This window comes from Blennius ocellaris, assembly GCF_963422515.1.
Source record: "Blennius ocellaris genome assembly, chromosome: 9".
Classification (NCBI taxonomy): domain Eukaryota; kingdom Metazoa; phylum Chordata; class Actinopteri; order Blenniiformes; family Blenniidae; genus Blennius; species Blennius ocellaris.
The window spans coordinates 9,952,972-9,976,844 of NC_137658.1; the positions used below are offsets into that span (position 1 = coordinate 9,952,972).

Consider the following 23,873-nt stretch of genomic DNA (forward strand, 5'->3'; position numbering starts at 1 on the left):
CATTTCCAAATCATCATTTTTTAACTTTTAAATGTTTTGAATAAGTCATGATTAATAAAGAGTAAAAATAAGTATTTGATTGCAACAAACAATGTACTTAAAAAAAAAACACAGAAAAAAACAGTGAGCCACAGACAGGCGATGAAGCATGATTTACTTTTATTAAAGGCTTTAGGAACCAGTCACAAGTTTCGCAGTGATGTCAAAGCCAAAGGTGTGTCTGCTTGGCCTCAACACTCAGGAAAGAAGTAAAACAACAAAAAAAACGAATGCATCTTACTTCCATAACTGCGTACAGCAATGTATGTGTAAGCAAAAATTCAAAGACGGACTTCGCCAGTCCTTTAACACTGTTAAAAAGAGCAGATAATATGTCATGTAGGCGATTGTCTTTTCAAACACATATTCAGCACAGGCAATGTTCATTAAAACACGTCTTCACCTTAAATGGCAGAATTGACATCACATCTCTGGCTCTCAATAATCATATCTGAGGAATGGGTTGCAGTGACAGTAAGTCCATGATGGCAAAAGAGGAAGGAGAATTTAAAAGTCCGTTACAGAGAGGGAAAGGTGCTTCTGGAGAGAAAACACTGACATCAATCAATAATAGCAAACTAAATAAGACTGTTCTCAAAAAGCTTATAATTACAAAGTTCACGTTAACCCTGCTCTCCTCCCTCCGTCGAGAATGGCTCCAGAATCACAACAAAACTGCCAAAAGCAAAACTCGGTGACAATCCCACAAAACCACGAAACAAGCACATTTCAAGTCAAAGGACCCTGAATTGTCATGACAACCAGTGAATCGTATGGCACAAGTTTCCCCCTTTACATTACAAGCGAGACAGAAAGAACCAATCAAACGCCGTCCTTCCACAAAACGCGACCATGTGCCGTCACTACGCAGTCTGTGTTGCAGTCGTCGTCATTACAGGGTTGGAGAACACTAATGCCCCTTTAAAAACACCGGTCGTCGCATGCCGCTGGACTTCAAACTCAGTAAAAGGAAAGTTACAAAATAAAACTATACATCTGTCAGCACAGAAATATCCATAAATATATCAAACAACTGAACATCAGTCAGAGAAAAGACTTCCTGAAGAGCAGAAAGATGAGGGGGTCAATGTCACCTGTACACAATCTACACCCGGCCTGGCTCCTGTTTGCGACGGTTACTGTAGTTTCCTTCCATTAATGGCACAATACATTTTAAAAGGAGTAAACACTTAAAAAAAAAAAATTAAAAAAAGAGAAACAAAAAAAAAACCCAGCTCATAGTCCCCACCCATCAAGTGTTGTCAAATAAAATACAATAAATAAACATATACTATAGGTACAGATCAACCACACAGAGGTATCTACACCCATTCAGAACAAGACAGCGACCATATGAAGAGACAGGAATGCATGAACACAGGGATTACACACATACGTAAAAATGAGATGAACAGATAAAATGCTCGAGGCGTCTCGTCTTTCGACTCCTCAGACACACCCCGGTTGCCATTCCTTCAGTAGACCTATAAAATCTGACGGTTGATACGGGCTAGCCAGCGCCCTTCATTGTTAAGTTTCATTACAGTACAATAAAGAGAAATCGGAGAGTGAAATTAAATACTTTGGAGCAAAGGGAGAGGGTAAGAGAGGACGAGGAGGTGGAGAAGCATATACAAAAACAACAAACGGCGTCAGTAGGAATCTCATTGTATAAAGTGGTTTTTCCCTGTAACTGTTCTCGCTATAGTAGTAAACATTTTCACAGAGTAAACGCACATCGAAGGGAGGGGAAGGAGAAGTTGTGTCCCTCTCCTACACACTGTACCTCATTTTGTTCTTTAGCTTAACTTTTTTTTCACTTCACTGTTTTGTAACATGTTTGTTTTCTCTCTCGCTCTCTCTATTTTTTCCCCCTCTTCTCTTTACACTCTTCCTGATGAATCCTGTTCATCGTGTTTCTTTTGATTCGCTATGTTTATTTCATAGAAAAACACCTAAGTACCAGCTAGGTTTCTTCACAGTCCGGTTTAGTGCAAAGAGAACTCATGCTCGCTCCTCGTTCGGAGGGTCAGCTGCCGCCACGGCTCATGTCTTTCCCAGGACGTTGGACCTGACGGGAGAAAAGAGGCGAGAAGTTGATGAGGGGGGGGGGGTCATATTAGCCTTAACAAGTCCAGTTTGATGAGTCCTCACCTGAGTGCTTTCCACCTGTCCTTCTCGACCTGGTTCTCTGGACTCTCACTCTCATAGGAGGCCAAATAAAGTCCTGAGAACAGAGGAGGAAAAACATCTCAATTAATATATTATTAATATGCGACTGGAATCATGAGAAGGCGATGCAGCTGAGCGTCGGATACATAACGGCCTGTGCACAGTGGTGATTTGAGCAGAGCGAGAGCAAAATGTCGTCGATCCCTTCGATATCTTATTGTGAATTACATCGATTCACCGTCTTCCTAAGACGTGGTTCTGGCTATAAATGTAGCGGCTCACCATCCTCGCTGAAGATGGGAGCAGTGTGGAGGTAGTGCAGGATGGTGCCGTCCTCCTCAAATGGACACTCCACCTGTTTCCATGTCATGAACTCGCCGACTTGCCGGGCCAACTCCACAAATTTCTTTAGGATAAACAAAAGGGATGAGTGACCGTCTCCTGGCCTGTCAGTAAGCGAGGCAGGTTGTGGAGAACAGAGGGAGCCTCACCTCGAAGTTGACGTGACCGTTTGGCAGCCGATTGGCGCATCCTTCATTCAGGAAATAAATGTCTTTTATCAGCAGGCTGAAGAAGGGAATCACGATCTGAGGAGCGGGAGGAGGCAGGAAAACAAATTGAGTACAGATGTAGAAATGACACGGACGAATCTGAAGCCAGCTTGCTGTCAGAGGAACGGCAGCCTCACCCTTTCTCTGTTGCTGTTGGCGGTTTGGGAGCGATGGGCGGCGCCCCTCAGGGCGGTCCTGTAGTTGTAAAAGTTTCCTGTGGGATCCATCTGATGCTGTCAAAACAAACGGCAAACAAGCCGTCAGCTTGGAGTCATTCCCCGTCGTGTACGTCTCCGCAGTGAACACCTGGATGGGGTTTACCTCAAGAATGAAGAACTTGGCGGTCTTGGCTTTGCCCCAAGTCTTCTTCAGCCGTGACACAGGACTCATGTTCATGCCAGCTGCAAGAAGAGATAGGTTTTTACTACTGATACAAAGGAAAGAAGGAAGGAAGGAAGGGAAATACCAAGTACAAAAGTGCTCAGACACTGTAGCGTAGACGACTCACAGATGATGGCCATGAGAGAGTTGAAGTTTCCGATGTTGAAACATTCCCTGGCCACGTCGATGAAGAACTCGATCACCTGGGCCCGCTGCTTCTTCTTTGCTGGCTGTTCAAATTAAGTATATACTTAACAGTCAACCATATTTTTCTTTCTCTAAAGACCGAAAAACAAATGAATGTGCATGTAATAACAAAATCATCCACTAGGAGGCAGTGATGTCCTGTAAAAACTGAATTGCCTTGAGCTGAGGAATCTCCATTACTTCATGGCAATGAAACGTGACAATATTACTGTCATCTCAATAGCTTTTCAAATGTCAGGTAAGCTATTGTTTTTATTCTAGTTATAAGTGTTATATGTGTCCCTTATGCTTTAGATACTGAATCCATACTTACCATGCAGATCTCCGTGGCCACCAGGTAACATAGTCTGTTGAACCATCTGACATAAGCCTCCAGGTTGGTGGTTTTCTTCTTCTGGTCGCTGAAACATGGCTGTTGATGGTGGCACACACACACGCACGCACGCACACACACACATACACGCCAACAATTGAGTAAAAAAATTGCTACCGTAAGGAATTCTACTTATACTAATTATCTGTCGACAGGCTGACCTGCTGTGTGAGAGTAGATGACAAAGATAGTGTGCTCGGAGCGGAAATTTAACAAAAAAAACCCCAAAAAACAATGGATATCGAGAGCAAATAACGGAGGAAGAACAGATGGAGAGAAGACGAGTTAATGAGACGGCTGCCAAAAATGAAAAGAAACTGTTCTGAACATGTGAGATTGTGGAATCAAAGTGAACACAGTTAACAGTCATTGGGAAAATGCTCCTTTGTGCATCTTACAAAATTCAATAACGAGGAAGTGTTTGTGGCATTCTGACTGATCAAATATTGGAGCACAAAAACACAACAAAGCTGCAGAGCGATTTCCTCCCACAGTCCAGAACCGTGTGAGATTAAATCGTAACCCACACATGTGGGTGTGATTGTGAGCGCGTGGGACTGTCTCTCTGTGATGGACTGTCTCTCTCTGTGATGGACTGTCCAGGATGGACCTGCCATGAGAATAGCTCCAACACATTCCTCAATTCTACACCCTAAAGGTCAATTCTTATAGACTCGTTGCTATTGAAATATACATAAAGAAAACAACATAAATGCTTACCTGCGTTCCATCTAATGGGTCCTTCTGAACAAAAGCCTGGACAAACTCCTCTGGCCCAATATGACTCAAATGTTCCTGGAAACACACAGTTCAGGATATTAAATTGACTTGCATTCATTTCGTAGCGACTTACCCGAAGCCGGCAACCGAGTTCTTATCTGACTTTCCCTCAAAATGCTTAATCTGACCTAAACGTGAGATTAAGTCCAACAGCTTAACTGTGTAAACATTTATGTCCACGCTACATAACACACATGCACCAAAAGGGGGGGGGGGGGGGAGGAAGTCCCATTCATAATTCGTTCATCTTGGTAATGGAAGGCAATCAATAAGGGGAAGTAATGACTCATTGGAGTCATATTTCCTCAAAGTGACAACTGAGACAATATTCGCTTCTATTAAAAGACAGCTGCGCACTCACACACTCGTGCGAATCAAAATGACTCACGAGACGCTTCCCGGCCCGTGCTATAAAGCGGCGCTGCACAGACAGCACAGTCATATCACTTTTATCTCTTTCGAGCCAGTAACAACATGTTGGTGAATATTTTTTGAGATTTAAGTAATGTTCAAAATGTGTGTATTGTACATGCCTGTCTAATACTGCCTCTCCCTCTCTCTCTCTCTCTCTCTCTCTCTCCAGTGTGTGTGTGTGTGTGTGTGTGTGTGTGTGTGTGTGTGTGTGTGTGTGTGTGTGTGTGTGTGAGTGTGTGTTGGTGAAAGTGTGAAGCTGTCAGGTCACATATATCAACAGCAGTTTTATCTCCTTTGTTTGAAGCCCGAGGCACATCACTGATTTGTGTGGTGATGTCACTGCTCAGACAAGGGTACAAGCTTACTCAGGCGCGCGCACACACACACACACACACACACACACACACACACACACACACACACACACACACACACACACACACACACACACACACACACACACACACACACACAATCACCCCCAGACACACGTGTCCACATCAAGACACACATGAATGGACTGAAGGCACCATGCATGCAGCGTGAGGGACACTGCTGAATCCTTTGTTCATGGATGTTTCACTGTCGCATTTCCTTTGCTTCATTCTTTAAAAGAAGTTATCACTGGAATAACCAAGAAGTCCTAATCAAGATTATTTATACTATAACCGGCTTCCAGGTGTCTGTCTTTCTTTTTGTTCTTTTGAACTCATCTATCACGGCCACATCTCCTTCCTTCCTTTCTATTTTGATGATGTTTTTTTTTATCTCATGTTCGTGTCCTAGATGTGGACTAAATCTCCACTGACGCTTCACCGTTCAAAGCACCTCTGCACCCCCCATCTAAGATCCTTTCTGCTCCTCATGTCCATCCTTATTATCATCTCTTTCCCTGACCTCTGGATAACCCACGCTCGTCTCCCCCACCCCCCCTCCTCACCAGCTCCACGTGGGTGAGCTGCTGTGCCAGTGTGTAGGGGTCATTGCAGATGGAGATCATGTCCTTCTGGATGGGCGGGGGCTTGGTCTTGAAGGCCACCAGCTTGTCAGAGATGGAGGAGGCATTGAGGGAGACCTTGACAATGCTCTCTTCCCCCTTGCTCATCAGAGCCAGCCTCTGGGTGAGCTTCTGCAGCACCTGATTCAGGGTTTTCCAGTACGCCTGGAGAGAGGAGAGGGGAGGAGAGGAGAGGAGAGGAGAGGAGAGGAGAGGAGAGGAGAGGAGAGGAAGAGCTCTCAATAATGCATTATTTGAATAATTCATTAATGGGTGTAGATGGGTGATGATTATCAATAAAATGAGAGCTTCAGGGTTGCCAGGTTGGCACTGCTAAAGCTGCTTTGGTATACTATCTTTACTAATGATCATACATCTCCTTTCATTGTTTCCACGATGATCCCCCAGGCCTTATAAATTGCTTCACAAACAAATAAAGTACACATTTTTTCTTTGGTATAAATGTAAATTTTTTTTACTTTTGCACAGTTCAGAAGTTGATCTGATTGATTTTTTTTTAATTGGGTGATCTATGTGCATTAGTGTAGTCATAAGTACTTTGACATTATTGATCTTTATTATATGTGATTTTTTTAATAAAGTAAAATTGTATGAATGCACACATAACTACTGTTATACAGCATGGACATGCCAGGTTAACTAATAATAATGACAAAAACCATAATTCAACTTATATTGTAGTTTTGAGTTAGAAATTAAATTAATAAAATGGTTCAACTTAATATAAACGTTGGAATTTCATCATCATTTCTTAATACTGGGCTGTATTGTAATTATCAAGAGTTTTACTACTTCAGCCACAATTGCTCAACATCCACTGGTAGACTGTCATGATTAAGTCTATATATTTGCAACAATGTGTGGTTACGATTGCATAAATGAATGATATGATCCCTTATTAAATATCCCTGCTAAACCCGCCTCACACCCCTTCTGTGAATTTGCCCTGTGCCCAGTGTATTAAGGCATATTTAGAGCTTCTTATATGTGTTAATTGTGAGTGCCCTGCTGTGGAGTTGGCCAGACATCAGTGAGAATATTTAATCTCCACAAATGTAAGAGTACAAATCAAAATCTTTATATTTAGCACAAAGGCAATGCGTGCTGACAAGCACGTAATGACGTTATTAAGAATTTAACGAGCTCAACAGTTAGGACTACAATGGAATACTTCAGGCATATTTAACTACATTTACGGAGGTTTTGACACTGCAGCGGTGATGAATCCAGGAACGTGTTCCAATGCCCCGCCCTCCGGGTGACTGTTCACGGGGGCCGTGAGGTCAGTCTGTTTCACAAATGACCCACAGCCAGAGCTCCCACATGTATGCACACACATGCACTCACACCCAGCCAGCTGTAAATAGCAGCACATTCATCACCACCTGCCCTTCCTCTCTCCCTGTCCTCCCTTCACCTTGCTCCTTCAGTCCGCCTCTTCCCTTCTGACATTATCACCCCCTGCCTCCCCAACCTTTGTCTCTGCCCCCCCCCCCCCCCCCCCCCCCCTCGCTGCCAATATTCTACCCATCCATCTCTCCATCCACGGTCCCTTGAGGCTGCGCATAGAGCCACTCCTCTAACATCCCTTCCTCCTCTCTGCTGTAATGCTAGATTGTGTAACAATTGGGCTTTGGCTGCTCAGCCGACACTGAAACTCCGGCTCTTTCCATCATCCGCCACAGATTCAGAGATGATAATTAAATTTAGTTCCCCTTCAGAGCATATCTCACTTTAAGCTGCAGTTTATAAATGTGATACCGGCCCCAGCGACACCATGGATCAAAATCACAAGTCTTTCGGCTGAACACAAACTGCTGTTCTGCAAAAAAACTGGCAACAGCAGGTTTTTCTCTCTATAATTTAAGATGGAAAATCTATTCTTAATAGCATCAATATATCAGTGCAAATATGGATCTTTTGTTTACCTCATCGCACGGGGCTATCCTGTGTATTATGTCTTTAAGGAGTCCGACCATCTTCTCGTCCCTGAAGTCCGTCGGGAACGTCTCTGTCCATTCTGTCAGCAGCTGCAGGATCTTAGGACCAAACTTACGTACTTTTGCCTGTTTTTGAAGAAGCGAAGAGAGTTTACAGCCGTCTGCACTTGCAGCTACATCTGTTCAACACACCATCATCGTAAAATGCGGGCATCAGTGGTCACTGATGTGCAGCACACAAGCGTGCTCGATACCGTCCCCATTCATTAGCTGGGTGGCTTCAATGCAGGAATATGTATTTATGTGTGGCGCAGTGCTGACCGTATCAAGTGGGCTCTGATCCAGCTGCTGCTGCTTGATGCACAGCTCGCACACCCTGGCCAGCAGTTCCGGAGGAGGAATGAACAGACGAGCGCTCAGCAAGAAGGTAAACACATAGGCTTTCTGTCAGAGGAAGGAAAGGGATATTCGTTAAGACGCCTCCACAACATCAATAAAAAAAAAAAAACAACACTTTGGCTTTCTTTAATTAAAGAAAAAAAGCAGCATTTCAAACGGAAACATGGGGTTGATAATCTAGATGGCAACACTGTCACTATAAATTTAGGCTGGCAGAGTCACTGAGGCAGAATTCTGTTTACCTCGGGGTAGTAATCGGCAGTGGGCACCAGGTTCTGGATCAGCGTGTCCAGAGAGGCAGAGGTGATCGGGGGCCCGTCGGCCAGACAAGCCCCGGGCCCCGGGCCTTCCTGCGGGGCCTCCTCCTCCTCCCCAGGCTCAGCACAGGCCAGATGAGGGCTGAAGCCACTGGGAGTGGTAAACATGGTGCCTGAGCACACAGTCTGGGGCATTCCTGACTGAAACACAAACGGAGAAAATGATGTCAGGAGGACAGAAGGAAGAATTCGGGTTTGGCGGCATGAAAAGGAAACTGTGTGCCAGCACACTTGTTGTTGGAGGAAAATGAACAATTTCCTCCCGGCAGGTCACTGCAGGTCAATCCGCCTTTACTGGCCATATCCCAGTGTTTATTTGTGTTGTGAAAGGTTTATACGAGGAGATCCTCTGTTTGCTAAGCTACAGTTAGAGTTATGTGTAGTCTCACAGATTCAGTGGCGTCTCAGGGGAGCAAACTGTTCTATGATGCAGATGAAAGCTTCAGATGATCACATTTAAGGCGTTTTTGGACAATATGACAATGAGAGGGCTTTACTCTTTTTTAGCAAAGTGTCCTGTCCTGGTGAATTCTTGTGCTGTGTGTGAAAGGAGGGCCAGATTTCTGAATGTATTTGTAGTACCAAAGGCAAAGTTTGTATTGAACAAGTGTCTCTTTGTTTGAGGCATAAATTACCTAAAGCGTCAGTGTTTTTCCTCTCTCAAACAGAAATGTTCAAACAAAGCATGGTCAAAAATATCTTCTCTTCAAACAAATGTTTTTTTTTCCTGATATAGTCCTTTTCACAAACACGTTTTACACCGTGACCCACTGCAGTGATTGAGGTATACGGGGGTCCCTCCCAACCCCCGTCTTAAACGCCCACACTGACAGATGAGGAAAAAGAAAAATGGGTCAGTCAGTCGCCGTGGAGACCGACTGTCGCTGCCTGAGAGCGATCGCGTGGCCTCCATCGCGACCCTGAACGTCGTTGTCTTTCGAGTGCTTTGAATTACACGTTGTAAAAAAATTTGGCGTGCGTCTTCCCCCGATGGGCCGACGATGCAGCGGTAATGAAAAGGAGTGAAGAAGAGCAAGTGGAGTGGGGATGATACGGGCAACCGAGACGACCTGAATGCTTAGGGGGAAGTTAATGACATCACTAATCACATTTAAACAACCATGCTCAAGTTTCAAAATTGCAAGAGGAAAACCTCAGCTCATATTGAACGAATCAATTAGAGAGTAATAATTTGATACGTTCCGTGATGCTTTGTTTTGATTGCTTAAATCCACCTTTATAATCAATTTGCTTCTGCGACCACGAACCAGACCAGGTGACTTTCTGCGTCTCTCATGAGGATGATGACGTCTCTTGAAGCTTTCGGATCCTCTCTGGCAGCAGGAATCAAACGAAAGTCACAAACCCACATGCTGACGGTCATTGAGCAGCTCGCAGGAACTTATTTCAGATGTAAACATTGCACATTCTTCTTCTTGTTTGGGGCTGAGACAACAGCCAGAGCTGGAACAAAGTGTCTGTGTGTGTACATGCACTCCTACACTCCCCACTGCTCTACCTATAGATGCAATATACTGCAGAGTTTTACAGGAGCTACTTTGAAAGTAATGCTTTAAATATTTGCACAGTTTCAGGACAGAGACCATGAAAACAACATTTAAGAAGTCACCCGCTACATCAGTCACCTTTCCAAAACTGATATTGTTCCAGGTTTGCTTGAAGGAGACCTTCAGGTCCCACTGCGATAAATCGGTGTCATGGGACCCTGGGGGGGAAAAGGTCAAACACACAGTGTCTTGCAGAAGAGCAGCTCATGTCTCAAGTTTCCAGAGAGTGGTCCAGTTTCCCTTTGTTCTGACCAGTATCCTGACATGAGCACTTATTCATGCACTTGTACACACCGACACACACACACACACACAAGGCTGGGGGATGGGATATCGGTCTTTCTGTGCTCTGTTTTCATAGCCTTCCTTCCTACTTGCACCATTGACACCCACAGCCATAACTCTTATAATATGAGTTGTAGTTAACGGGGGCCGACGGGCCGTGTCTGCCCCTCAGAGCTATAATCACAGCCCTGCACTGCACACTGCTCTCATACACTTATATAAAGAGTGAGGAGTAAAGTGTCTCACTGACCAGACGGTTTTGTGGGAAGAAGGGATATAAATAGAACAAGCAGTGTTTGCTGTTACATTTAAGCCGTTTCATTGACATTGTATAGATTCGGTCCCAAAACAAACAAGACTGGGATGTCCTTGCAGTGACCTCCTCTGACTGGATTACAGCTCTCGTCCACAGAGAAGACGAGGCTTGATACACATAAATGAACAAATCCAACATGCCCTTATATCAGTGACACAAACAGAACAACCTTGGTCACGAAAGGGAACTTCCTTTATGTCAGGATTGACAGAAAACACTGTATCTGGTGTTTATGAGACTCCATTCTGCAGTTTATGCATGCAAATATGCAAACACGCATCTGTCTCTGAGTCTGTATTTATACATGTATAAGAGTGACTGGGGGTTTCAGTCTACGTGCCCACACTGTCAATGATTTCTTCTATCGTTTCTGATAATCTCTACTTCCTTTACTTCTCTCTGCTCCTGCCTCCAGCCTTTTTGGAGCTGGCTCGGGTTCATTATTTCATCACAGCACTGCGTCTCCATCAATCAGTCAAAAACAACTTGAAGTTATACAACGAGGGCTGCAGTCCGTCAGGTAAATCTTCTTCAGATGCGTACATCCTATGATAGACCGTCAGTGTGGGAGTGTGCCCGACCACAGTCGGACTTTGTTTTGAAGAGGCTGAAGCAGTGGCGTAAATGACAGCTTTATGAGAATCTGTGGGACGAGACTCGTGGTTATTTACAATTTTTGTTCAAGAGTTCAACGTGCATGGAACCAGTTTTGGATCATTGTACCTTTTTCAAGAAACGCAAAAATACCAGCGCTATTAATAGTGACCTGCCGAAATCAGAGAAAACCGCAGTGACAAAGCATGCACATGAAAAGGATGATACACACAAGTACTATGTGTCTATATATACTAAACTATCATAAATAAAAAGAAGTTCTAAAGTGTTTAGAGAGACAGGGGGTGATTCAAGTGTTACTATTGTCTTTAATTCAATATCCATAATCAAGACAGATCACTCAAAACAAGGGAATGAAACATTTTAACTTTCAAGACAAAGCATGAGCCACTGACACATCAACAGGTTTCATAACCGCAGAATGCAGAAACTAAAATAGTAATAATACTTCCTTCCTGTCCCGGACTGAAACGTCGTCCAACAAGAAGTATTATTTCAAACCCACACTGCTTACAGCACTATTCCTCCAATGTGAAGAAGTCACCCAGAGCTGTACTCTATGTTTAACTTGTTTCCATACCTCCTGATACACTCTGCTCCCTCTGCGTCTGTCACACTGCATCAACGCTGCATGAACAAACGCATTCGGAAACAAGCAGCTGAGAACAGGTGAGTGTACTGGTGTGTGCTCTAATCCCCCATGAGATCTCCAGCAGCCAGCCAACGGCAGCCCGGCTCGCCGTCTAGACAGCTGGGGGAGTGTCATTGTTAGTGGCCCTCTCAGCATGTGTGTGTGTGTGTGTGTGTGTGTCTTGTGATTCTGTAAGGCTGTTATCGCAGCCATCAGGGGATCCACCTTCTTTGTTCTATGTGATTAACAGAATGGCCCCGTCTGGAGACACACACACACAAAATCTTTATCGGGCACACTTGACCGTCTCACTGCTTATACATGCTGTGTGTTGTTGAAATAATGGCATTCCTCACTTGAGCAGGTCGCTTGAAGCTGTCAAACAGCTTCATCGCTCTGTTAATCGTTGTCCACTGGTTTTGTATTTCCATTTTAGTTCCCTGTAAAACCTGTTTCACCAAATACTACAATGGTGAGTGCGACTGTGTGTGGGTGTGTACGTGGGTGAGTGCATGTGTGTGTGTGTGTGTGTGTGTGTGTGTGTGTGTGTGTGTGTGTGTGTACTGCTGACAGCTCAGTTCTCCCTCTGAGGGGTGAAAGGATGAGGACAGTCAGCATTAGCGACAGCTCTCCATTAAGACTGAAGAGGCCCATTCTGAGCACATCTAACCACTATCTGACCTGTACCATGAAGGGGTCAGGGGTCAAAGGGGGAGAAGAAAGGTTTCATTGGGGTGAGAGTGGGGGATGGGAGGGCGGGCTGGATGGAGTACAGTAGCATCTTTGTAGTTATTCAAAGTCCCTCTGGGGTCATTACTGTATTATTGATCGATAGCTTTGCTCACTTTGATGCCACTTTTATTTTTCACTGTCATCAATTGGGCTGCACAATATCGTGAACATTTATCATTATTGACTGAACTGTAGTAGATTATATGCATTTGTGCTAAAAAAAAAAATTTTTGAAGTGACAATTGTAGATATGAAAGAAAAATGCTATGAAATATGATTAATTCAAAAATAACTTTACCAAAGGGCAGCTGACATTTGCACACACAAAAAACAACAAAAAGAACAAAGTGAACAAACTGCACTGGTTCTGAAATGCTGCTGGTTGGAACTGCAGCTGTGAATGTGATTGAATTTTTGTTTAATAAAATGTAAGAATATCCATCTTGGCCACTGTTGTTGTAAGTAAGGAATAAGAGATTATTCAGAATAATAAATCCTAGACTACAAAGATGTTAACATCTTCTACCCGAGGATTTGCATTGAGTACAAATCATATTGTGATTGCAATATTCAACCACATTATCACATACCACGTGTTTAACTCACATACTGTACATCATGTAAAACACATATTTCTGTGTAGTTAAGTCCAGCACAGCAGAGAAACAGGTTCTTCGGGCTCAAAATGACCTGTATTTCTCAAAAGTAGGTGTGAATGGAGAGTTGGTTCCAAAAAGAATCTCGTTTTATCTTCTAAAATGGCAAAAAGATATTGGTGCAACAATTTTATGTACGGCCTGTGGCGTTTACCCTCTAGCCTGAATAAATTAATGTCATGTCCTTCATGATCAAACCAACGATACAGCCAATCCAATTTATTCCTTCATCAGCAGGCCTTGTTATTTGGCGAGCTCGACGAGGGATTCTCTTATTTTGTTGCTTCCTCGTATGAGAGTACAGTTCTAATTTTCAAACAAATACGCTGCTTCTATATTTATAACATTGAAGCAACTAGTGTGAAAGGCGCAGGCAAAAATAAAACTCTAATTTTCCACACGTGTTTTTATTAGTGCTTATGTGCACAGGCACTTTTTTTTTTTTAATTTCAGCTCTTGCACATCCTCATGTGGGAGGCACTGGGACTGATTCATTCATGTTCTCAGTAAAACAGATGATACACTAATACCAAGAAACACCGCAGTGCAAGTGAAGCCATGCTACTGCATTCTTAATTCAGAAGTACATCATGACACATGGTTTTGGGTGGAGTTTAAAAAAAAAAAAAAAAGCTAAAAACTAAAGTAAAAATCCTCGTTCGTGCTTGAGAGATTGAGATCTCAACCTCCATAAAGGGCAAAGCATTTCGACAGCCAGACTGTTTAAACTTGTTTGCTGTCAGACTCACTGAACTCATCTTTTCCTGTGCAAACCTCACCATGTGACTCCCCAACTCCCTTCTCGCCACCTCGTCTCCATACTTCAACACTTCCTATCTAAATTAGGATCCACATGTTGACACCTTTAACGCGATATAATTTCCACACCTTGTCTATTTCAAGACTGTGCTCTGAAAAAAAGCTGATAGTTGTGTATTTTTGGTCCTGACACTGTTTTGGGGCTCCACAGAGTATTGCAGCTCTGGCCTCAATTTCTCAAGTGTTCTTTGAAAGCTGCAACTATTTGGAAAAAAAAAAAAAGAAAAAAAAGAGGGAGTAGTCCGATGATAGCCCAAGCTTAAAAGAAAGCAAACGCCTCTTCTCGCCTCTCACTCCCCTTCCACATGTCCCCTCCATCATCGCCCCTCCTTCTTTAGCTCCCTATACACGCCCTACTTTTTCAATGTGGACGCCGGTACAGATGGCCCTGCAGCAGCCAGCTCTCCCAGTCGGAGCTGCTGGCACGGGGGGCTTTCTGGCCCTCTGCCTCCTCCATCATCCCCAGTCTCTACATGAGCCCAAAAGCGTATTGGCGTCCAGATACAAGGGGCAAAGCCAATCTGGCTGCTGGGCTGCACAGCGGCTGCCTGGCACAGCTGACAATTGAGAGGCTGCAAAAAAATACCACACATGTCACCGCACACGCGTTGCAACAAAAATCAAACCAGCGCACGATTGTTTGGGTGACAGCGTGTCTGTGTGTGTGTGTGTGTGTGTATGTGTGTGTGTGTGTTTGCGTGCATGAGTTTGAGGAGGAGTGGAGCCGAGAACAAATGAGTTCATTGTGTCTTGAAACAACACATGCATGCAAACTTGCACCCACACAGCAGCCAAACACAGCATTGAGTTACAGTTGAGGCATTTCGGCTCCCCACCCATTTTTCTGCTTCCCTCTGAGGCGAGCGACCGATAGAGGTTGGGAATCCCAGTCGGGGCTCAGCAGGGACGCACTCCCCAAATCCCTTTTATTGGAATTCCCCTGTAGAGTCTGGGCGGGGGTCACGCTGATATTCTGGCACCTGTTCCGCACCCGCAGGCTCTAGCAATTCCTATGCAAAGCTTACTGGGATCCTGCTGCAGGAAGACAGCTTGCGCATATCCCATCCTCATTCCCGACTCCCGAGCGAGTTTGGACACAGCTGAGTGCATGCAAGTGTTTGTGTTTCAGTTTGTGTGCTACTTAGGAAAGGGTTTTGAAAGCCAAAGTTCATCGGAATTCCAAGTGAGGTAATTTCTTCACATGAAAAAAAAAAAACCCAAAACAAAAACCTGACCAACCGTTATCAAAGGATGAAGTTATACTTTGTCTTTAATTGACTTATCAACATGTAGCACGGTACAAAGAGTGTCACACAAGTGATAGTGCAGACTTCTAATCTCCGGAGTCAAACTTTGAACTGACTGAAATTTACATTTAGATGGAACTGAAACTATCATTACACAAAACCATTACCTGGAAAAATAAAATAAAAAAAGTGCTGATTTTGAGACCAACCCTAAAGGTTGAGCATCATTATGCACCGACTCCATTTTCAGATCACTTCACATGTGTGGAAAATACACTTCCGACGCCATTTCTCCGCTGTGCTGTGAGTGAAAATGGGAGCATTAAAATGAATTGAAGGTCTCTGACATGATGCGTCTGGGCAATTCATCATGTTACTTAGAGATAATTGGTGCTGAAGACAGACCGGCTCTCGGTGAGAACATAACACATGTCTGAAGCTTGAGCGCCCTAAATCTGTCATTCACAATGGTCATATAATGCTTTAAAACACGTCATGTTTTTTTTATAAATTCCAATTTACAACCTTCATACAATGTTCCTTCACCAGGGAGACTTTTCTGCAACAAAAGAATGGAAGATGGATTGCTAACCTATTTGTCCAAACAAAAACTTGTAATAAATGTATTATTAACATAAACACACAGCCATAAACGTCATTGCAAGGTTAAGGCCAATCCAAATTCCACTTGAAGCATCACTTGTGACAAATTATCAACTCACTGAGTGATTGGAAATAAATAGGAAGAAAAAAATGAAGTGAAATAATTGAGGGTATCCACACAGAAAAGCTAAATTAAATTAACACAGAAGTGCTTCTACCTCCGCAGCCATTCCAGCTCTGTTCATACAAATATCACATAAGTACCGTATGAATCTCAATCAAACCTGTTCAATGTTCATCCATTAACTAATGATTGAGAAGGTAACAGAAGCAAATCTGACACTTAAGCCTCAGCAATTTCATTAGGACTGTCTCTTTTCCTTGTGGCGCCCATCTATCTGCTCATTAGAGCCCCTGGCAGAGGCCATGCAGTGTGTCACTGCTGATGTCTCATGTCGAAGCTTATTCATTATGGCCTGATCTGTTCACACGCCTCATCTGTTTTGATAAGATTAAAGGAAAAACATTGGTCAAAATGGCTCACTACCTTTGCTACTATTTTGAGATCATTTTATTTCAGGTCTATATTTCTTAATTTCCTTGTTTTCGCTAAGCTTTCTGGGAAGAAAAAAAAAAAGATTTTATGGATTTCACTTAGCTATAAAGCTTTTCCACCGAGTCAGCAGTCAAAGTGTTTTCCATTGTTAATGATATTTACACACCAATGGTGACGGCTGCCACGCCGGGGCACACAGTCCATCCATTGGAATCATTTGGGGGGGGGTTCAGTGTCTTGCTCAAGGACACTTCAACCTATGGCAGAGATATGGGCTCAAACCCGCAGGCTTGCAATTGAAAGACGACCTGCTTGACAGCTCAATAATGACTGCTCATTTATAGACACATACAATGACTCACATTCATGATGCATTTATCCTTTCCTTTTCAATCTGGCTTTCAATATCTAAATGGGTCTTTCCTATAAGGGAAACCAATATTTTCAACATTTCCATCAAGTTTCTTCAGCCTTTGGAATCTTCCCTCCGCTTCACTCACTGGTGCATTGCTGCAGTTCTCTGCCTCCATTATCAAATCAGTTTGAAACCAAAAGCGTTTATTATGTCTCCTGTGCTCTTCATGTGGATCTAAATGGAAGGAAAAAAAAAGACTACATGAAACACATTGCTTCATGGTAGAACGAGCTGTAAATAACTCCACGGAGGCTTGGAGTAGATAAATATGGTTTCTGACAAATAAAATTTCATTTGACCAAAAAAAAACAAAAAAAACCTGACACATTTCATTTTCTAAGCTTAAGATGTTGTGCAGGAGTTTAGCAGCAGAAAGTTGAAACCAAATTGAAGAATGACACTTTTTGTTATCAACACAATTTGTTCAGTGCTATCCAGGGTTTACAACGGGGATCTCATCACATTCCATTGCTTTAGTGAAGCTGCCAAATCCACAAGGATTGACCGGCGATATTTGGCCATATGACAGCGAGCAGGCTGTGTGGAGGCCGCCACAACCAGCGCCGAGTGTTTCCATGAAGTCAAGACTCCTGTTGGGAGGTAATTAGATGCCTGTTGTGTCTCCAGTGTGACACCTCCTCCACTCTTTTATTCTGTCAAAACTCTTCTTTTCTCTCTCGCTCTCTCGTCAGGGCTGCCGAGCCTGAACAATTCCGCAAGTGAACCCCGCACGTGACGTGACCTGTCAACGCGATCAGTCCCATCCCCCCTGGATGTCGGTGGCAAGGCTGCTGCGCCGCCAAAGGACATCCAAAGGCATGTCAGGTACACCGACTGGGATTATTTGTGTGCTTCTCCATCGGTTCAGCACTTCTTGAGTTGTGTTAGTTTCCGTACAGTGTGAAGAAAGTCAAGGAAAATAATGACATATCACAGATACTTGACAATGTACAAGTGGTGGTGGGAAAATTCCACAAGTGTATTCATGCCAAATGGTTACAAATATGCTCGAAACACTGACATGGTGGGAAAATGTGAAAAAAAAAAAGCATAGACAGTAGTTTATTTCTATTGCATAAAAAAAAACAACCACAGCCAAACACTATATCAGTATAACTCGGTAATGAGTTAAGTTTAAAGGTGTTCCTGTGGGATGACGATAAGCACATAAGAAGGAATTCCTTGTGCAGAAGGTTTTACCAATTAGATGTCGTCGCTGTGTGTTTGGATTCCACAGCCCCAAGCTAGTAGTGGAACTCTGCCGTGTCCGTGAAGTAGAACCGTGTGTGATCTATGATTCCTTCAAGACACGCGCACACACACACACACACACACACACACACACACACACACACACACACACACACACACGCTCAGCCATAAACCTTGTGACGGTGATAAAGCCGTCACAGCGAGCAGCTACTGTGTTTACCGACCTGCCGACCTGCCCCAGAGAGACCCTGCCTTCTCTCTCTCTCACTACAACAGCTCCCGTTCACACACCGGCCTCATTCTCCGGGAACCCGCCTGGCTTCAAGTCTCATCCGACCGAACGGTGCCCTCATTAACAGCCCACCTGTTATTCTCTGCAGACTTGGCCTGAATTGGAAGGAACACGAGTCGGGGTCTGTGTCTCTACCTGCATGCTTGTTACCGGCAAGCTCCTGACAAGACCCCTGCTCCTTTGACTCATCGCTGTGTAACCTCCATCTCCCTTACTGCTTAAAGCAAGCCGTGGTTTCAATTCAAAGTCATTCTGTCGCCCGGGGCAGCGGGGCTTTATGGCCTCGGCACAAGACGACGTCAGCAGAATCGGGGGGGGAAGAATGTAGAATAAGCAGCACAAAACAGCTGCGCAAAGGTTTTGATCGCTGCCATACAATGTCATAAGGTGTTAATAATGGACTGAAAATCATTTACCGCTTGTGGACATTTCAGCGGCAGATAAGCAGCTCGCTGATTTGCAGAGTTCAACTGCTCCCGCTCTACATTAGCAGTCATGACACAGACTAAGCTGTGCAGACAGAAGCCCTCTGTCAATGGAGGTGAGAGTGAGCAGGCACACATTTCATAGGACCGCATCTTAAACAGGAGTCGGAAGTGAAGATGTAGGACATGACAAGTACTAAGAGAGAGGTGAGAACAGCTGATACGGCCTCCATTCTGAGAGAGCGTGGATCACACAAACATGATGGCTACTCCATTGTTTCATTCCGGGGGGGGGGGGGGGGGGGGGGGGGGGGGGGGGGGGTGAGCCTGGCTGAGGCATGGATGACAGAGTAGAGCTCAGGGTTTGGGAGCAAAAGCCTGAAGCACAGGTGGCGTTGCTGGTTCGCAGCCCCAGCCACGATTTTCCCCACCCAACTGGTTTATTTTTGACAGAACCGGTCTCACTTCCATCCACTTTGCAGGAAGCTGCGAGAGGGAGATAACAAATCCGTTTGGTTTGTATTGAGACGCCGCCGCATTGCCGTTGGCTAAAAAAAGCTGCTTACCACTTCAGTGGATGATGCAGATGTTTTCATTGGAAAGAAAACATGCCTAAAATGTGAACAGGGCCACACCTGTTGGTTCCACTCGAATATCTTAAGGCAGTCCCAATTATTCGTTTGAAATAAAGGAAAGCAGTGTTTGAGATAATGAGCATCAAGTTTAAACTGTCGCTGTTCAACGGCTTTAAACACGAAACAAGATAAGCCTGGCGTGAACGTTCACCGAAGCATGTCCACAACAACAGCAGCACGTGGCGTCTGTCAGTATCAGTCTGTGTTTTCAGTATCACGGTGTCACCTGCAGTCAGACTTCTATCTCCCTCCGCCGAGGCACTGCAACAGGGTGAAGTACGTGATAGTAGGAAGGGCCGCCCTCGGGAGAGCTGACAGTTTATAATATCAATGACAATGTGATAGAACCGCTTTGACAATATGTCAGGAATCCCCCCCCCCCCCGCCCCTGCTTGTTGTTGCCGTGTCGTGGCTCGGAGGGAGCCTTCCAGAGACAACAGGCATTTGGTCCTCATCATCAAGATCAACGACACAATTTGAAATCCCCCAAGACAGCAGCGTGTTGGGATGAAGCCCCAAAGAAGAGCTCAGACAAAGTGTCTGACCAACCGAGCAAATAAATAAATAAATAACACTGGTAATAATCCAAATTAAAATGACAAGAATAGACGGAGCCAAACATTTCAGACAAAGGCCTTTGCAGGGGGGGGGGGCTGCTGGGGGGCCTCCAGGGTGTCTCCTGCCCGGGGCCCCCAGGGTGTGAAGGAAACACCCCTGCACTGTCTGGGGCAAAAGGCGCAGTAAAAGCAGCCGGGTCCCCGTCCACACACACACCGCTGACTCACGCCGCTGTTATCGTAGTAAAAAATATGTGACGCAAGCGGCACCTCAGAATCGTGACGTCATCGCCACTGCTCGTAAAAACTTCCAAAAATGTGACGTCGCGGTGTTCTAAACGCAGCAAGTGTTGTGCGTTCGGGGGGATAAAAAAAAAAAAGAAAGAAATAAAAAAAAAGAAAAAGAAAAAAGCGCACCCGCAGGAGAATAACGCGCACCAGCGCAGAGACGCACAAAGACACGCAGGTTGTGGGCGTGAGCGCAGAATCAATTAATGTGGTAGTTGGTGCGGGGAAACGCGTCTTACCAGCTCTACACTCTGATCCCCATGTTTGATCCGAAGTGTTTCCGATTCCAATCAGCAGGAATTCCCCCGGTCAGTGAGCCGCCGCTCCAACACGCATCCGCGGAACAAGTATAGAGCCGGACTCCGGGGGGGCGCAGCCTGGTGGATGGAAGTGGGTGGTGGTGGGAGGGGGAACGCCTGCTGCGTGTGGACAGATGTTGAATGAAATGTTGTGGCTGTGGACAGGTGGCTGCCGGTGAGGAGAGGGGAAGAGACGGAAGCTTTGCGCCGTGTGAAGAGCGTCCCTGAAGGCGTGGCGACCGTCCCGTCCTGCGCCACGGAGACTCGGCGGACCGCACAGTACATCCACACGTCCTCGGAGCAAAGTGGTTTAGGAAGAGGAGAGGACGGAGGAGTACTCACACATCCGTCAAGCGCAACAAAAATAACTGGACTTCCGCTTTGGGGTTTTCAAAACAAGTCCCGGGCGCAGGTGGAAAAACTCCCCCAACATAGCGCGGGGATTTTACCTCGGAACTTGATTTAGTTTCTTAATTTAGCTCATTTAGTTCCTATTATAGGAAATTATACATTCCACCTTGAACTACCTGGTACTGCTCTGTGTCACAGAATAGTTTATTGAACCGGATCTCCTAAATTTGTCCAGTAAAACTACAATTTCACTCCAGGCTTTAAAATGAAAAAGGATATTTTAGTGTCGATGGTTTCAAGAATTTGTCAGGATGAACGATTTATTTTGAAAAAATAATTTCCAATATCTCTTTCACACTACAGTATTAAGGCTTTTTCAATCCCAATACTGTTCTTCAGAATTCTCATGAGTATTTTTTTTGTTTTCGGCAGGGAACATTATAGCTGAACCCAGTGTTTGGGTTTTTCCACTTCAGGGTCAGTTTCAAACGCACCATCAGGGCTTCTCGTCACACTCCCTAAATCAAATCCATCTGGTCATCTAAAACAACGCCATTTCAAAGGTATCCTACTTTGAAAGACGCAATACCAAAACTAAAAAAAAAAAGCAAAATATGTATAGATTATTTGAAGCTGTTATCCTGAATGCATGTGCTCAGACATATGGAATGTAAAACTCAGGCTTTTGTGTTTATTATTGCTGCACATACTGTGCGTGCAGCAATAATAAACACACAGAGAGAGAGAGAGAGCTGTTATTTTGAAGGCAACGTGTACTTCCTGTTCTTTCCTTCAGTGTGTGTAGTTTGATGCTGCCTTGAGCAGCAGTGATACACCACGTACTACTCTTGTCACCCTTTCATCCCCACACATGAACAAATCCATGTGTTTCTGCTTCTGTCTCATTTCATCATATCAAATACACGAAACCTGCCCCCCCCCCCCCCTTGTATAATAACCTAGTAATAATCTCAATGAGTACTATGTTGATCACCGATGTTGGCCAAAATGCATATAGACTTCAGACACTGAATACCAAAATACAAGGAGCACAATGACAATTCGACATTTAAAGTAGTTATTTGGTTTTCTAATGAGCCGTGCTATTATATGTAGTCTTGAGATCAGTGTAGCTTTACACTATGGCATATTAGAAGATACAAACGAGCCGTCGTTTGCATTTGTAATTAGACAATCCTTTTTCCAATACTTTGTCCTGACTGGCCTAACCTTTGAATTGAATGGTCATCTCTGGTAATGACAATAAGGAAGAGGTTGAATGTTTTTTTTTATAAACTCAAGTTAATTACTACCATTAACCTAATTTAAAACAACAAGGAGATTATCTACAGACCTATGAGAATGTGTGTTGATGGGTGAGGCAGTGAGGTCTTGTTTGTTAGTAACTTGGCTTCTCATGTGTTGCTGTTTCTGCACGATGGGTACGGGGGGAAAAAAAAAGGGTAAATGTTTGAGTTAAAGAAGCAGAGAGACTAACACAGAGAAATAATTAAACAAATGCACAGTGATAAAGGTCCTTGTCAGGCCACGAGGGGCTGCGTGAGCTGATGTCCCCGGGGCTTCGCCTGCTGTTGGACCTTCTGGATGAGGGGAAAATCTGTGCCTGACATTGCAGCAGAGGACACGGATAAATCTCTCTCCTGTATTTATATACATACACAAAGAAGCAGGTGTGGCATCTCGCGATGACAAAAGGTTGAACAGTGACTGCCGTGTATTCACACATTTGCTTTTGGTAGACTTGATAAAGATAGTGATAGTTTAAATTGAATGAATGGGACGTTGAGCTTCATGATTTTCATTTGACGGTTTTCAGAATAGACAGAGTGAATCATTGAAAAGAGAAGGAGTCACATTTATGCTGAATTTATGGAATGAAAAGCTTGACACCTCACCGTTTATGCCCACGCGGCCATGAAAAGTGATGGCAATGTGGTGAAAGCATAAGTATGTGAATCTGAAAGATGAGAGTTCAGGTTAATCAAACGTTTCCCCTGCGGAGTTTACCTTAAAGGTTTTGTTATAGATACCAAACCTGGGAAGTGACTATCACTCCATCAACACTGGTAATTATTACTATCATGATAAACAGTTAACTTATACGTCCAGTTACCTGTCCTTCACCAAAACATCGAAATAAATATAAACAGCATTTCTTCTGGAAACAAAATGATTTTTCCCCAGATGGAAGGGTGATTTCCCACAGAGTTATGGTTAATACACACACAGCATGCACACACAGTGACACAACAATGATTCAGCCGACATATGGGGGACGGACATGTAAAAAAAAATAGAGCAATGTGGTCATTGTGGTTAAAAACGATGTTGAGACATAGATTCATTTACTGTGCCTCAGATGTTCAGGAGACTGAGAGATTCTTATGCATTTGTGACTTTTGTCATCTGAGGAGAGCTCCAGCTCACGACTTGCATCGCCAAATTGTTGTGTTGCTCTCGCTCGATGACCAATGGTTCACTTTCCCAGCCAGCCTTTCTAAAATGTCAGCGACGGCTTCCGCAAATACATTCAAATGTGTCACACTGCCTCCGCTTCTCACCCTCCTCACCAGGTTCACAACACGCAGCACAACAGCATCACTGATGGATGCAAATTTCAGCATTCACATTAACAATGCAATGGTTCAAACTGTGCAACACACTTTTTTTTCCCTTTTTTTTCTCCATTTGCATGCAGTGTATCACACACACAGTGTGCCTGTATCAGAAGCTGTTGCTTGGTGCTGGCACGAGAGAAC

The 23,873-nt window shown here is 44.2% G+C and overlaps 1 protein-coding gene across 1 annotated transcript; it reads right to left on the reverse strand.

The window, feature by feature from the left end:
- Positions 1–176: 176 nt before the first annotated feature.
- LOC308134207 (ras-GEF domain-containing family member 1C-like) lies at positions 177–20,983 on the reverse strand. Its single transcript, XM_080501851.1, has 14 exons — positions 20,683–20,983; positions 8,517–8,732; positions 8,197–8,319; positions 7,864–8,001; positions 5,858–6,079; positions 4,444–4,518; positions 3,664–3,762; positions 3,271–3,373; positions 3,084–3,163; positions 2,900–2,995; positions 2,703–2,798; positions 2,494–2,617; positions 2,194–2,266; positions 177–2,110 (listed from the first exon to the last, which is right to left on the reverse strand). The coding sequence occupies exons 2-14, from the start codon at positions 8,724–8,726 to the stop codon at positions 2,086–2,088; spliced, it is 1,464 nt and encodes a 487-aa protein (XP_080357977.1). The 5' UTR covers positions 8,727–8,732; positions 20,683–20,983; the 3' UTR covers positions 177–2,085.
- Positions 20,984–23,873: the final 2,890 nt, after the last annotated feature.